Source organism: Salvelinus fontinalis, chromosome 10 (assembly GCF_029448725.1).
Source record: "Salvelinus fontinalis isolate EN_2023a chromosome 10, ASM2944872v1, whole genome shotgun sequence".
NCBI lineage: Eukaryota > Metazoa > Chordata > Actinopteri > Salmoniformes > Salmonidae > Salvelinus > Salvelinus fontinalis.
The window spans coordinates 4,536,589-4,552,722 of NC_074674.1; the positions used below are offsets into that span (position 1 = coordinate 4,536,589).

At 45.9% G+C, this 16,134-nt stretch overlaps 1 protein-coding gene across 9 annotated transcripts in view; it reads left to right on the top strand.

Moving 5' to 3' along the window:
* The window catches only part of LOC129863443 (neurexin-2-like), a 301,564-nt gene that overhangs the window by 266,497 nt on the left and 18,933 nt on the right, over nucleotides 1–16,134 (top strand). For all 9 annotated transcript variants that reach the window (XM_055935439.1, XM_055935443.1, XM_055935440.1 and 6 more), the window contains one exon: nucleotides 12,540–12,711. In XM_055935439.1, coding sequence (XP_055791414.1) covers nucleotides 12,540–12,711 — 172 coding nt within the window. The remainder of the gene's footprint in view (nucleotides 1–12,539; nucleotides 12,712–16,134) is intronic.

The window sequence follows — 16,134 nt, forward strand, 5'->3', positions numbered from 1 at the left end:
TGCAAAGTTCTGCTTGAAAAGGCTAGCCTTAAAAAAAAGCTAGTGTATATTTGTTCCTGACTTCCCTGAAAAGTTGCATATCACAGGGGCTATTTGATGCTAATGCAGAACGCCACAGGATGTTTTTGTGCTGGTAAAGGGCAGTCAGGTCTGGAGATAACCAAGGGCTATATCTGTTCCTGGTTCAAATTTTTTTGAAAGGGGCATGCTTATTTAAAATGGTGAGGAAGGCACTTTTAAAGAATGACCAGGCTTCCTCTACTGACGGGATGAGGTCAATATCCTTCCAGGATACGGGGGCCAGGTCGATTAGAAAGGCCTGCTCGCTGAAGTGTTTTAGGGAGCGTTTGATAGTGATGAGGGGTGGTCGTTTGACCACATTACGGATGCAGGCAATGAGGCAGTGATCGCTGAGATCTTGGTTGAAAACAGCATAGGTGTATTTGGAGGGCAAGTTGGTTAGGATGATATCTATGAGGGTGCCCTTGTTTACGGATTTGGGGTTGTACCTGGTGGGTTCATTGATCATTTGTGAGAGATTGAGGGTATCAAGCTTAGATTGTAGGATGGCCGGGGTGTTAAGCATGTCCCAGTTTAGGTCACCTAGCAGCACGAGCTCTGAAGATAGATGGGGGAAATCAGATGGGGGCAATCAGTTCACATATGGTGTCCAGGGCACAGCTGGGGGCAGAGGGTGGTCTATAGCAAGCGGCAACAGTGAGAGACTTGTTTCTGGAAAGGTGGATTTTTAAAAGTAGAAGCTCAAATTGTTTGGGTACAGACCTGGATAGTAAGACAGAACTCTGCAGGCTATCTCTGCAGTAGATTGCAACACCGCCCCCTTTGGCAGTTCTATCTTGTTGGAAAATGGTATAGTTAGGGATGGAAATTTCAGGGGTTTTGGTGGTCGTCCTGAGCCAGGATTCAGACACGGCTAGGACATCCGGGTTGGCGGAGTGTGCTAGGGCAGTGAATAAAACAAACTTAGGGAGGAGGCTTCTAATGTTAACATGCAGGAAACCAAGGCTTTTACGGTTACAGAAGTCAGCAAATGATAGCGCCTGGGGAATGGGAGTGGAGCTAGGCACTACAGGGCCTGGATTAACCTCCACATCACGAGAGGAACAGAGGAGGAGGAGGATAAGGGTACGGCTAAAGGCTAAAATAACTGGTTGTCTAGTACGTTCAGAACAGAGAGTAAAAGGAGCAGATTTCTGAGCATGGTAGAATAGATTCAAGGCATAATGTACGTACAGACAAAGGTATGGCAGGATGTGGATACAGTGAGGGTAAACCTGTGCATAGAGTGGCGATGAAAGAGATATTGTCCCTAGAAATATCATTTAAACCAGGTGATGTCACCGCATGTGTGGTAGGTGGAACTAAAGTGTTAAATAAGGCTTACTGAGCAGGGCTAGAGCCTCTACAGTGAAATAAGGCAATAAATACTAACCACAACAGCAATGGACAAGGCATATTAACGTTAGCGAGAGGCATACGTAGCCGAGTGATCATAGGAGTCCCGTGAGTGGCTTTAGGCAGCTTGCGGGCCGGGGCTAGCAAGCTAACAGAAGGTCCTTGGAGGGACGTCGCGACAGAAGAAAGTCTGTTGTGGCCCCCTCGTGCTATTACATCGGCAGACAGATCAGCAGGGCTCCGTGTTGACATAACCTGAAAGGCCGCTCAGCAAGGAAGAAGCCACTGCTCCAAAACCGCCATAAAAAAGCCAAACTACGGTTTGCAACTGCACATGGGGACAAAGATCGTACTTTTTGGAGAAATGTCCTCTGGTCTGATGAAACAAAAACAGAATTTTTTGGCCATAATGACCATCGTTATGTTTGGAGGAAAAAGTGTGAGGCTTGCAAGCCGAAGAACACCATCCCAACCGTGAAGCACGGGGGTGGCAGCATCATGTTGTGGGGTGCTTTGCTGCAGGAGGGACTGGTGCACTTCACAAAATAGATGGCATCACGAGGAAGTAAAATTATGTGGATATATTGAAGCAACATCTCAAGACATCAGTCAGGAAGTTAAAGCTTGGTCGCAAATGGGTCTTCCAAATGGACAATGACCCCAAGCATACTTCCAAAGTTGTGGCAAAATGGCTTAAGGACAACAAAGTCAGGGTATTGAAGTGGCCATCACAAAGCCCTGACCTCAATCCTAGAGAAAATGTGTGGGCAGAACTGAAAAAGCGTGTGCGAGCAAGGAGGCCTACAAACCTGACTCCGTTACACCAGCTCTGTCAGGAGGAATGGGCCAAAATTCACCCAACTTATTGTGGGAAGCTTGTGGAAGGCTACCCGAAACGTTTGACCCAAGTTAAACAATTTAAAGGCAACACTATCAAATACTAATTGAGTGTATGTAAACTTCTGACCCACTGGGAATGTGATGAAAGAAATAAAAGTTGAAATGTATCATTCTCTCTACTATTATTCTGACATTTCACATTCTTAAAATAAAGTGATGATCCTAACTGACCTAAGACAGGGAATTTTTACTAGGATTAAATGTCAGGAATTGTGAAAAACTGAGTTTAAATCTATTTCAGGTGTATGTAAACTTCCGACTTCAACTGTATATATATATATATATATCCTCCTAATATTATACAATATGTGTGTCGCTTCATTGGCCTGGTGTCAAGATCGTCTTGACTTGGAAGAGAGGACCAAAATGCAGCGTGTGAAAAATACATTCTCTTTTATTAGAGAGACGAACAACGAACGAAACAAAACAACAAACTGACGACCGTGAAGCTATATAAACAAATGGTGCTGACACTGACCACTACACAATGACATAGACAATTACCCACAAACGCATAATGCCTATGGCTTCCTTAAATATGGCTCCCAATCAGAGACAAAATGAAAGACAGCTGTCTCTGATTGAGAACCACTCAGGCAACCATAGACATACCTAGACACATTCACTAAACACAACCCCATACACTAAACCCAACACCCCCTTTACCATATAACCACCCAAGACTTAGACAAAAACACAAACATTCCCCATGTCACACCCTGACCTAACTAAAATAATAAAGAAAACAAAGAATACTAAGGCCAGGGCGTGACACCTGGGGTATTGTTTGTTTGAATTCAAGACAAGATTGATCTGTTTGTCAGTGTCAGACTAGACACTCATTTCGATCATTTATGTGGTATTAAAAAAGATTCAGCTAATGTCTTCTATCATGTAAATGCTGTAGAGTTTCATGAAATGCGTTTTTAAAAGGCCAAATTTGTTCTGGACCCAGTTAACAAATGTTCTCCATGTGTGGAAATTCAAAAAATGCCTCTGCTCAACTGTAGCCTATGCCACATCGCAAATGTTATTATGGTTTATTATAGATATTTTTCTTCAACAGTAAATTGAAGAGGGAGTGGGAGGGGCTATGATTTCTATATCTGGCCCTGGTTGTGTTAACGCTGTCCATGGTGCTGGATGGACTAAACGCTGGCTGAGCTGTGAGTGCTGAATCTCTACGTTTTTTCTGAGTTGCAGTTGTTTATGGTCAACACAATTTACCTGAAAAGAGGATTAGTGGAACTTCAAACAGGCCTCTCGGCCATGTGCGAGTTCCAAATAAACGTGTTAGTGAGGCAGATTGGTGAATGCAGGTGCTGTTTCAACACTGAGCCTCCTGTCCATATCTGACTGTTTCTGCTACTATGTCTGTGACTGGTGAGCAGCTGCCAGCGGCAGTGTCCCTCCTCTGGGAAATCAGCTTTTTAGCAGTGTGTTTCCTCAGGACAAATGTGATTAAAAGCAAAGGGGGATCTGTGACAAGGCGGCGCATGGTGTAATAACCACACCTGTTCTTGAAAGATGGGACTCCATCCATAAGAGAAGGCTTACTCTTTTATTCTGTTACAACACTTGATTGTCCAGTGATGCTACCTTTATTGAGTGCAGCTTGAATGTGTTATCCTGGAATGACAGTAATTCTTGCCTGTTGCTATTCAAAAGATTTGATTTGCGGATCTCCACCATTTTAAATTCTCATCTCTCATTTATGTTTTCCTTGCTTAATTCACATTTTCAAATCCCATGATATTCTTTCTAACCTCTAAAATTGGTCAAAACTAGACTGCTTATGTAGCTAAGATGCACGTTGCAGAAAGATGAGACACACAGCACCACCAAAATAGACCCATTTCCTGATGTTCTATTCAATTGACACTAATTGTATGGCCTGTTTCTGTGCAATTGGACCTTTTAGCTTTTTCTCACCGTCTGCTGCATACTCTCCTAATTGCTCTCTGGAGGGTGGGTCTCTTACCACCCATAACTTTCCATTTTCAACCGCACCACTGAATGGCCCTGTCTTTCTTTACACGCTCCATAGGATGCGTTAGCTGTGTATGCTTTGTGGGGGTTTCTAGAAGAGATAGAGACCCACACACTGTTGAAAATTATGAAAAATACCAAAACTTTGACATACTGACCAGCTCCAATAGACAGACACGTGCTATATGGCAGACCAATCCAAACTCATCTCTCGGCATGTCTAGCCCACTCATTATCTCAGCCAATCATGGCTAGCGGGGAAGGTTGCTCACTTTTTCTGTTGCTAAACCAACTAGGCTTGTAATTTAACAATTGTATTCGTATGTACAGATGGCATACTAGTTTGACATTAAGGCAAATGAAAGTTCACATGTTCAAGAAGGTATTTCTGCAAAAAAAACGCATTTTGATTGCTCAAATATTTTTTCCGTTCAAACAGCTCTCCTGTGAAGTTGTGACTTGCGACATATGCCTAGTTTCCTGAATCGGGTCACATATCACCTGTCTCAGCTATCACATATCCATATCACCTATGTCAGCTATCTCTGTCTTTTATTTATATACACATATATTTCCAGGTTTACAGTGCACAGATACAGTCCCTTTAGAGTGGTGAGGAGAAAAAGGAAACAGCGGACTTTATTGTTCTCTAGGACGGGATACCCTGTTCCCTGCAGTCCAATCACAGAGCAGCCCTGATGTCACGTGTAGTTCTGAAGAGCAGGTTGTAACAGGACAGTGCCTTGGGGGAGCAGAGCCTTGGCAGAGAGGCCCTATGGGGTGGCATCAGACAGTCAGCATGTTTAGAGAGGCTGGCCTCCAGCTTATGTCACATAGATCCTTGTCTCACAGTGTTATCTCAGCAGGAACCTTGTAACCAAGTCATTATTCATTCATCGCTATCCAACTTGTTACTCCTTTATTAATTTGAAAGAATAATAACATTTAGACCACCTGCCTCCCTTTGTATTCCAAAGTATTTGAAATGTTTAGTGTTTTGGCTTTTAATGAAACTATGACTACTCTACTTTATCCTTTGAAACCAGGAGTTGGAACCTAAATTATTTTTTACAGTCATTTAGTTCTGAATAGAACCATCTTGTTTTTCGTTCCTTTCCACTGTTCCAACTAGCAAAATAAAGTTTTGAAATGGTTAGAACCCAAATTAAGTTACGGTTTATAGCGTTCCGTTCTGTTCCTTTTTAAACTTCTGAAATCAATTTATTTTGTACATTTAGCTCAACATTAAATTACTTCAGCAATCAGTGTCAATAGAACAACTTGCTATGGAGCTATATCGATTGGACAGACAAGTGTACGGCGCAAGATGCAACTGAAATTTTGAGAGAGCAAGAGAGAGTGGTGGAGGCTTGGCTTGAAGTGCTGGGCATCTTGTTATGACTTGCATTATCTGAATTGTGCCCACAGAATTACCCCTACGGAGGAGGGGCTTCTATGAATAAACTTTAAATGTCTTTGAAATTCTGAGGGTTGGCTTAAGTTGGACCAGAGCGAGCTAGCTACTTAGCTAACAAGCGTGTGTGTGTGCAGAGTGGCACCAGAATTTAAATAAGAACACGTCTTACCTTTTTGGAGTTAATAAATCCAATGGGAAACGTGATAACTATAGCATCCTTAACTAGCATTGAAAAAGTTAATCCATTCTTCTCCAATTATATATCTCTCCCTAATTTCTGAATCACGCTTGTAACGTCAGCAGGCTACAGCAGTCTATGCTTTGAAAAGGGCAGGGACAGGTAGCCTACACATGCACACTGGCAAAGATTTTCAGCTGACGGGCACTGGGAGAAGTTTCTGAGGGACAGAGTGAGGGCTTTCCACAGGCACTTTGTTGCATCTTTTTGTGGGAAAAATGTCTGGTATGTAAAATAAGATTATTAACCGGTTCCCATGCTTTTAAAATAGCGGTTCTGGAACAGCATAGATCACTTTCGTTCCCGGTTCTGATTCTGTTCAGCAAATTGTTTTGTTATTTTCTGGTTTTCGGTTTTGTTCCCTGAACCTGTTCCAACCCCTGTTTGAAACTGGCCCAAATGTTATGACAAGGCCATAGGCCATCTGTACTGTGTGTGCCATGGAGCTGAAGAGTAGATGCAGGTGGGTACAGGCAGCTGCACCCAGACAGAGTGGTTCGGTCGGTGGGTCTGTATGTTCCAAACGGTGGGAAGCCAGATGCCTGGGAAATATCCCCACAATGTTCTTGTCACAACAGCAGGGTGGGAGGCTAACAACGGCCTCTCCTGACAGAACCTGTCGGACCTTGTTATTACCAAAACACATGCAGACAGGAGCGTCTGAACAAAACTGACCATGAAAGACCTAGTCTTAATTCACCAGAACAAGGAAAATGCTGCCCTACGTTAGCTGTCAAGCAGGTGTTGTTGAGCATGTTGACTGGGTGGTGCTATGGAGCCAGCAGAGCGAGAGAGAGAGAACAGGCATGTTGTATGTGATCAGGTAGGACAGATGGGCCTGTTCAAATCCTTTCCTGATTTATGGCTGTCCTGCCCAGAGAGTAGGGGTTGGCTGGGCTGACTTAGGTCTAGAGAGCCCCATGGCTGCTTTATGAATTCTACATGGCATGCCCCAAGGGGAATGAGAATTTAACCGTGGGCGAGACTGCAAAATAGCAATGCTGTGCACAGGGGGATGTCAAAGAAATAAGAAAAGGTGACTTTCAAGCGCCTCAATAAACCAAATAAGACAATGTTGCTGGGGGGTGTTCAACATTCTGCTAATCCACCCAAATACTATCTGATGTTTAACGGCTCTTTTTGGTACATGCTTACTGTACTATTCCAGGGAATCATCACTGCTGAAATATATGTTATGTCTCAGCATGGTTGTTTCTCTAATGTTTATTTTAATTGTACCTTTATTTAATTAAGCAGGGAGTCACCATTGAGACCAGGGTCTCTTTTCATGTAGAATGACTCGTTTAAAACCGAAGCTAGTTAAATGGTCTATATTCATATATTCATTTCCAATATGCATGCAGACCTTCATTTACAATATGTGTGAAGCTTTGTTTTGATTTGTACTGGAACTCCATCTCAAGACCTTTTCTGAGTCTTCACTGTGGCAATTGTAATATTGTATAATGTATATGGTATGTGAGTGCATTGCATGTGAGAGTTGCTGGGAAGACTTACATCTAAGAGGTTTATCTCTCTGTTCACTCATCTGAATGTGATTATCCAGCTGTCAGGAGGGAGGAGCAGTTGTGTCCCCGGCTAACTGCAGCCCTCAGCTCCTGAGGCCATGGGAAACTCAAGTCACTGCAATATTCACAAAGACCACAATTTGAAGAGACCACAGGCCTTTTTCTTTGCCTTGCAGCAGCCCACCAATGTGCTGGGACTGGTAGGAAGGCACTGTACTTCCAGGCCAGATTAGACCAGAGAGTTCCCCTGGCTGTTGGAAATGCATCAGGAGGCTGGGTTCATATCCTCCCTCTCCTCTTTCTAAGAACATGGCATGGTCCAGTCTACAGTACTTTGATGGGACGGAGGTGTGGAGTGCAGTGTGCAACATGATGCTCACATCACATATGTGATCAACCATCTCGATTCTGTCTTATGTAGTGTCACAGGTCGGCTCATAGCCTGTGGCAAAAATGAGGGGACACGAACAACAGGTATAGACCAATCAAAAAGGTTCTTTATTATAAACCAAAAACAATTAACTTTAAACAAAGAAAAAGGAATGAGGTGTGAAAGTATCATAATGTAGGGTGAATGTAAAGTGCATGGATGCATGAATCTGTGTGTGTGAATATGACTGAGTGAAAACTACGTAAAACTACAAAGGAACAAACAAAACAGGATCATACCTGGAGGAGCAGAGAGAGAGAGACAAAAGTGGTTAGTGAAGCAGCTTAAATACCCTGAGCCCAGGTGGTGCCAATCACTAACGACCCTCCTCTGCCTGCAGGAGGAACCGCACCTGCAATGCAGAGGGGCCGTGACAGTAGCAACATATAAAATTGTGTTTTTTTACATTGGACTCAGAGCTAGAAAATGGTATATCATACACTACAGTTGAGGAACAATGGGAAAGTAATTCTGCTTTGAAAATTGATAAACTTGTAACCTCACTTTTGAGAAAATGGCCTTTGAATGTGTTGGTAAACCTACTGGAGAGCTCTTCTTTGTCTACACCTATTCAGCATCGTTCCCACCCTCTTAATTAAGCCTTAGCCCCACCCATCTTTTTAAGGATTCACATGGGGCCATGTACTAAACAACCGAAGATTTCAAGACTAAATGCTGGTTTATACTACGTCTATCGACAGTTGTCGCAGTGACATCATGAACATTCTATTGTCGTCCGACATCAAACTTGTCGTTTTCGTTTAAACACAAAAACTACAGGCTGCATGACATCAGCAGCCTGGTGGTGCAAAACAGCATAACTGGTGTATTTTAACACCGTTTAAAAATGAATTTATTATATGTCAATCTAGCAAACCAGGCAACTAAAAGCAACTTTCTAAACAATGTTTTGGGTCGTTTCTAGATTGTTAGCTAGCTAGCTAACGTTAAGTATGGTTCAAGTAATGACCATATCATATAGCTGACAATGTCTTCACTTTAGCTAATTTGTCTTATTTATTACAGGAAAATAAATTCACAACAAGATAATTATTTCCAAGTTAATGGCGAACCAATTACAGAAGTTGTGAGTGTGACGAAATAAAAGCAGGGCATTCTACCGGAAGATTTTTGAACTTGGACACTGTCTCGTTGGCCTAACATTATCCTAATTTGACTTTGGTGCAGGTCATGTTCTTCACATTACCGTCTCTGGTAAATACATACTATATCAAATAAAATCCAAGTTGATTTGTCACATGCACAGGATACAGAAAGAAGTGTGTAGTGAAATGGTTACTTGCAGAGAGTATTTTGTTTAGACATGTAGCTAGCTAGCTAAACAATGAGCCATAAATCCCAACTCATAACCCTACTATCCTGCATGAATCTGCAGGTAGCTAACCAACCATGTTCAATGTTAGCTAGCTATCTAACATAAGGCTATAACTAGCAATGCAAATGGCTCTGAGATACAAATAATATTACTACACAGATCATACATGTAACGTTAGCTAGCGAGCCAGCCAGCTAACGTTAGCTAGCTAACAGTACACTTTAACTTGAAATTGAAATAACTTTCTGACAAAATTAGAAATGTATAATATCTGAAAATGTAGCTAGCTAGACTATCTTACCCGTCTGTATACATGGATGGACGCTTCTCCCTCTCTGTCACGGATGCCATGGTTGCCCTTAGTTTGAAGATGTAATCCAGAGACAGGTGTTTTATACAACAGCCTTCTGTGTGTTCTCTTTTCGACACTCTGCATATTTGCAATCAAACGCTAGAATTTTCTCCATCTCTTTAGTAATCATACTCTAATTCCACCGGGCATTCCACTGATTTCAAAACTCGGTTCTCCAGAAAGTGGAGAACAACACTTTTTCAGTTCTACTACGTGATATATTTCAAAAAAGCAGCGTTAGAAAGGCTTACCTACACATACTGAGCAGCTCATGTTATAGACAGAAGCGAGCTACATGGCAGACCAACTCTCGGCATGTCCAACCCATCCATTATATCAGCCAATCATGGCTAGCGGGAAGGTTCCTGTCCTTTTCCGTGGCTAACCAACTAGGCTCGTAATTTAACAATTGTATTCATATTTACAGATGGCATACACGTTTGTGTCAAACGCATTTTGATACAAATAACAAGTTAACGTTCAAATGCCTCTCCTGTGAAGTAGTGATGCTCAACATATGCCTAGTTTCCTGAAACAAGTCACATATTAAGACGTAGTCCCTCCTACGCTCACACAAACACACTGAAGACAGGAACACGCTCACATAGCTATGATCTTCTAAATGTACCACCACCCACACACTGCTGGGGGGGGGGGGGGGGGGGTCACTGTCAGGGACAGAGGTGTGGGCGAAGGAAACGGTTTCTACAGTGAGACTCTGACTGTCAATCAGCCGTAGTGGGGGTTTCTGCTCAACAGAACAAGATCCAGGGCTCTCCTCCTTGGATGGTTACGTGAGCGCACATCGACAGCTCAACATGTCCCCTTTGCTGTTATTCTTAGCTGTGTTCCATGTTCCCCAGACACAATGATAAATAACACAGTGCCTACATTTTAAATAGTTGCAAAGTTGCATTCCCCGCCACCGCCGTCATGTGAACTAAAGTGTGCTGGGACCAGGCTGAACACACAGGTGTTAGCAACAGCATGGCACATTAGAGGAACAGAACGCAGGTAGTGGTGAGGGGACAGTAGCGCACACTGAGCAGCTGGGCCAGTGACCGTGGCCATGGCCTAAGAGTGGGAGACACCCTGAGCCTGTGCTTTATACACAGCGTACAGGGGCATGCCTTTGACTGGTACAGGCAAGCTATTTTGAGGCGCCGCAGGGGTGAACCGGAGGGCAGTAAATAATCAAGAAGAAAATGTCCTCTCCTTTCTGCCCTCCCATGCAGCCTATACACACCCCACTGGCAGCCGGAGGAAGTAACTCTGATCTGTGTTGGAGGTTCCGGCTGTGAGAGAAGATGCGGTGAGAGGGATGGGTCAGGTCAAGCCCCAGCCCTAGCCTCCAGCCCCCACCATCCAGCCTAGGTCCCTGCTTCTCAAGGGGAAATGTCACCCTGAATCTCCATGAAAAGAACTGATGGGGTCATTGAACATCACACAAAGGGGATCTTTCCGCATGAGAAATGTATGGTGCTCAGGAGGGGCTCTTCTTGTCAGGCAACACTGGGCTTTGGTTCATTTCCCCCACTGCTCTGTGGGTTCAGGAAGAATCACAGTGCTTAATGTGAGGAATGCAGACTGAGGTGCTTGCTCTTGACCCCTAACTGAACTGCTATCTCCAGGGAAATCTCCATTAAACTGTTGGGGGTTACCAAGGGGAGAATGCAGAGGAGCAGGAGGACACTGGGTAGTATGGGTGGTGGCTGTGGTGGGGTCACCCAATGGTTCTGTCAGTTCACAACACTGATGTGAGGGAGTGGCACTGGTTGGGATTGATGTTACCTTTATAACACTGTGAAAATCCAATACACTGTTAATTCTAAAGAAAAGTAATCAAATAACTAGACAATATTTTAACTAGATAACAGATAACCGATAACAGGTAACCATCATCACACTACAGGATATTACATAGTATCATCCTCTAGCTGTTTTCTGATTTCTCCTGGGACTCAGACTGAAGTGGTTGAGGTGAGATGGCCCATATTCTCTCATCATCGGTGACTGACACCTCTTGGCAGTTTGCCCCCTGTCAGATGTCTATACTGATTGATCAACCCCTTATCATGCCTGATGGTTTCTGATCTGCTCATCAAATGGTCACGTGGGATCAATTCCCAAGTCATGGAGACAAGATACCACTTACCATATTACTGACAGTACCAACTGATTGTTGAGTGAATCTCTGAAAGCCTTACATTTAGTATCATGTTTAAGAAGTGGACATTTCAAGCATGGAACATTTTTATGTTGTGAGTAGCATGATGTGAGAGTAATCTTACAGACTGGGCTGGGATAATGTTGAAGCTGTCAGACAGCTGATCTAGTCTTTAGTGCTCTCACACTGCCACATTAGCACTGTGACCATAGAATTAAGAATTACAATAGGATCTCTATGACTGTGACCTTGTGGTCTGATCACAGGGTCTTCAGACGTGCCCAGCCCGGTCGTCGCAGTGCCCACACACAAAGTGTTTTGCCCCCCAGCCCAGTTTCCTAGCAGCGCCACCCAGAGGCAGCCAGAGGAAGTAACTCTTACCTGTGATGGAGGTTCTAGCTCTGAGAGAAGATTCAGTGAAAGGAATGTGTCAGGTCAGGTAGAAGAGAAACAGCAAGGTCAAGTCAACAGTGATCAATTTGAGGGACCCTGAGCTGGGCTGCAGACCGCAGAGGGAGGCAGGTGGTGAATGGAAACCGATGGAGGCGTACTAGTCCAACATACTGCCTATGTCACAGAGGATAACTCTGGGCTGCTCAACCAAGGGTACTTCCACCCCTGCAGCACTGTAACAATAAAAACTATGGCAATGTCTTACTCACTAGTGGTATAGCAGCTGCCACTATTGTCAAAGCATTTTTAGATTTGTGAATATCTCACTTGTCGTTTCCCTTCAGACACCCCTTCTGTTTCTTCCATCCCCAGGAACATGGAAAGATCGATGTGATCTTCAACGTGGGGACAGATGACATCACCATTGGCGAGCCGGCTGTCATAGTTAGCGATGGCAAGTACCATGTTGTGCGCTTCACACGCAGCGGTGGCAACGCCACCCTCCAGGTGGACAACCAACCTGTCATCGAACGCTACCCGCCAGGTAAGGCATGGGGAAGGACTCTTTAAAAAGGAGGTGATGGGTGGGAGTGGGAGTGGGAGTGGCAGTACCAGATATGTACTGTATATATTAAGAGAATGGGAGGGAGAGGGACAGATAACTAAATTGATCCAGGCTGTATTTTGAAAACACAGACATGGAGGAATGTGCATGGTGATTCCAATTCCAGCTCTAGCAAACAAACATAAAATATCACATAAATTCAAGGACAGTTGTTGAATGCGCTTGGCAAGCAAGAAATGTGCCTTTTGCCATAGAGTAAATGGGGGGGGGTTTTCAACACGCTCCAGGGTTCTGTTTTGATATGTGCCATTTCACTATTTTAATGTATTCAGAGTACTTTATGGAGTCGCCACATGGAGTGCCCAGATAACTATTGCATAAACAATCTAATAACAATCTGAAAAGGACACATTTTCCTGAAGCTGCCTTGATGGATTTGGATTCTTCACAGTAATTGTAGCAGCCAGGCAGAGTGGAGCTGAGAATGGGATCTTCACACAGCCTCAGAGCAATGAAGGACCCCTCAGCAAAATCTCAGCTCTCATTTCACCCCCCCCCCCCCCCCCCCCCCCGCCTGTAAAAAAATTGCTTTTATATGAGAGCACTGTGGATGTGTGTGTGGCTTGAAAGGATGGAGAAAGGAGCTCTCAGAACATTCTGTTGTCTGTTCCCTGTCCCCAAGAACCTCACATTCTGTTGTCTGTTCCCTGTCCCCAAGCCCTCACATTCTGTCGTCTGTTCCCCGTCCCCAAGCCCTCACATTCTGTCGTCTGTTCCCCGTCCCCAAGCCCTCACATTCTGTCGTCTGTTCCCCGTCCCTAAGCCCTCACATTATGTCGTCTGTTCCCCGTCCCCAAGCCCTCACATTCTGTCGTCTGCTCCCCGTCCCCAAGCCCTCACATTCTGTCGTCTGTTCCCCGTCCCCAAGCCCTCACATTCTGTCGTCTGTTCCCCGTCCCCAAGCCCTCACATTCTGTCGTCTGTTCCCCGCCCCCAAGCCCTCACATTCTGTCGTCTGTTCCCCGTCCCCAAGCCCTCACATTCTGTCGTCTGTTCCCCGCCCCCAAGCCCTCACATTCTGTCGTCTGTTCCCCGTCCCCAAGCCCTCACATTCTGTCGTCTGTTCCCCGTCCCCAAGCCCTCACATTCTGTCGTCTGTTCCCCGTCCCTATCCCTCACATTATGTCGTCTGTTCCCCGTCCCCAAGCCCTCACATTATGTCGTCTGCTCCCCGTCCCCAAGCCCTCACATTCTGTCGTCTGTTCCCCATCCCCAAGCCCTCACATTCTGTCGTCTGTTCCCCGTCCCCAAGCCCTCACATTCTGTCGTCTGTTCCCTGTCCCCAAGCCCTCACATTCTGTCGTCTGTTCCCCGTCCCCAAGCCCTCACATTCTGTCGTCTGTTCCCCGTCCCCAAGCCCTCACATTCTGTCGTCTGTTCCCCGTCCCCAAGCCCTCACATTCTGTCGTCTGTTCCCCGTCCCCAAGCCCTCACATTCTGTCGTCTGTTCCCCGTCCCCAAGCCCTCACATTCTGTCGTCTGTTCCCCGTCCCCAAGCCCTCACATTCTGTCGTCTGTTCCCCGTCCCCAAGCCCTCACATTCTGTCGTCTGTTCCGCGTCCCCAAGCCCTCACATTCTGTCGTCTGTTCCCCGTCCCCAAGCCCTCACATTCTGTCGTCTGTTCCCCGTCCCCAAGCCCTCACATTCTGTCGTCTGTTCCCCGTCCCCAAGCCCTCACATTCTGTCGTCTGTTCCCCGTCCCCAAGCCCTCACATTCTGTCGTCTGTTCCCCGTCCCCAAGCCCTCACATTCTGTCGTCTGTTCCCCGTTCCCAAGCCCTCACATTCTGTCGTCTGTTCCCCGTCCCCAAGCCCTCACATTCTGTCGTCTGTTCCGCGTCCCCAAGCCCTCACATTCTGTCGTCTGTTCCCCGTCCCCAAGCCCTCACATTCTGTCGTCTGTTCCCCGCCCCCAAGCCCTCACATTCTGTCGTCTGTTCCCCGTCCCCAAGCCCTCACATTCTGTCGTCTGTTCCCCGTCCCCAAGCCCTCACATTCTGTCGTCTGTCCCCGTCCCCAAGCCCTCACATTCTGTCGTCTGTTCCCCGCCCCCAAGCCCTCACATTCTGTCGTCTGTTCCCCGTCCCCAAGCCCTCACATTCTGTCGTCTGTTCCCCGTCCCCAAGCCCTCACATTCTGTCGTCTGTTCCCCGTCACCAAGCCCTCACATTCTGTCGTCTGCTCCCCGTCCCCAAGCCCTCACATTCTGTCGTCTGTTCCGCGTCCCCAAGCCCTCACATTCTGTCGTCTGTTCCCCGTCCCTAAGCCCTCACATTCTGTCGTCTGTTCCCCGTCCCCAAGCCCTCACATTCTGTCGTCTGTTCCCCGTCCCCAAGCCCTCACATTCTGTCGTCTGTTCCCCGTCCCCAAGCCCTCACATTCTGTCGTCTGTTCCCCGTCCCCAAGCTCTCACATTCTGTCGTCTGTTCCCCGTCCCCAAGCCCTCACATTCTGTCGTCTGTTCCCCGTCCCCAAGCTCTCACATTCTGTCGTCTGTTCCCCGTCCCCAAGCCCTCACATTCTGTCGTCTGTTCCGCGTCCCCAAGCCCTCACATTCTGTCGTCTGTTCCCCGTCCCTAAGCCCTCACATTCTGTCGTCTGTTCCCCGTCCCCAAGCCCTCACATTCTGTTGTCTGTTCCGCGTCCCCAAGCCCTCACATTCTGTCGTCTGTTCCCCGTCCCCAAGCCCTCACATTCTGTCGTCTGTTCCCCGTCCCCAAGCCCTCACATTCTGTCGTCTGTTCCCCGTCCCCAAGCCCTCACATTCTGTTGTCTGTTCCGCGTCCCCAAGCCCTCACATTCTGTCATCTGTTCCCTGTCCCCAAGCCCTCACATTCTGTCGTCTGTTCCCCGTCCCCAAGCCCTCACATTCTATCGTCTGTTCCCCGTCCCCAAGCCCTCACATTCTGTCGTCTGTTCCCCGTCCCCAAGCCCTCACATTCTGTCGTCTGTTACTCGTCACCAAGCCGTCACACTCTGTTGTCTGTTCCCCGTACCCAAGCCCTGGGGCCCGTCCCCAAGCCCTTTCTAACAAATCAGCCCCAAAACAATATCTATATTGCATCTATATGATTCATTGTTATGAGCCAGAACATGTAACTAATATCTAATAATCTGTTTCTTTCCAAATCAAATTGACCAAGCTAACAATAAAGGATTATCTCAAATGTGTTATTTTATTTTCTTGATTGTTAGTTCATGATGGAAATTCCCCTCTTCTCTACCTACTTAGATATAGATTCTACTTTCAAAACTTCTCTACCTACTTAGATATAGATTGTACTTTCACCTCTTCTCTAACTACTTAGATATAGATTCTACTTTCAAAACTTCTCTACCTAC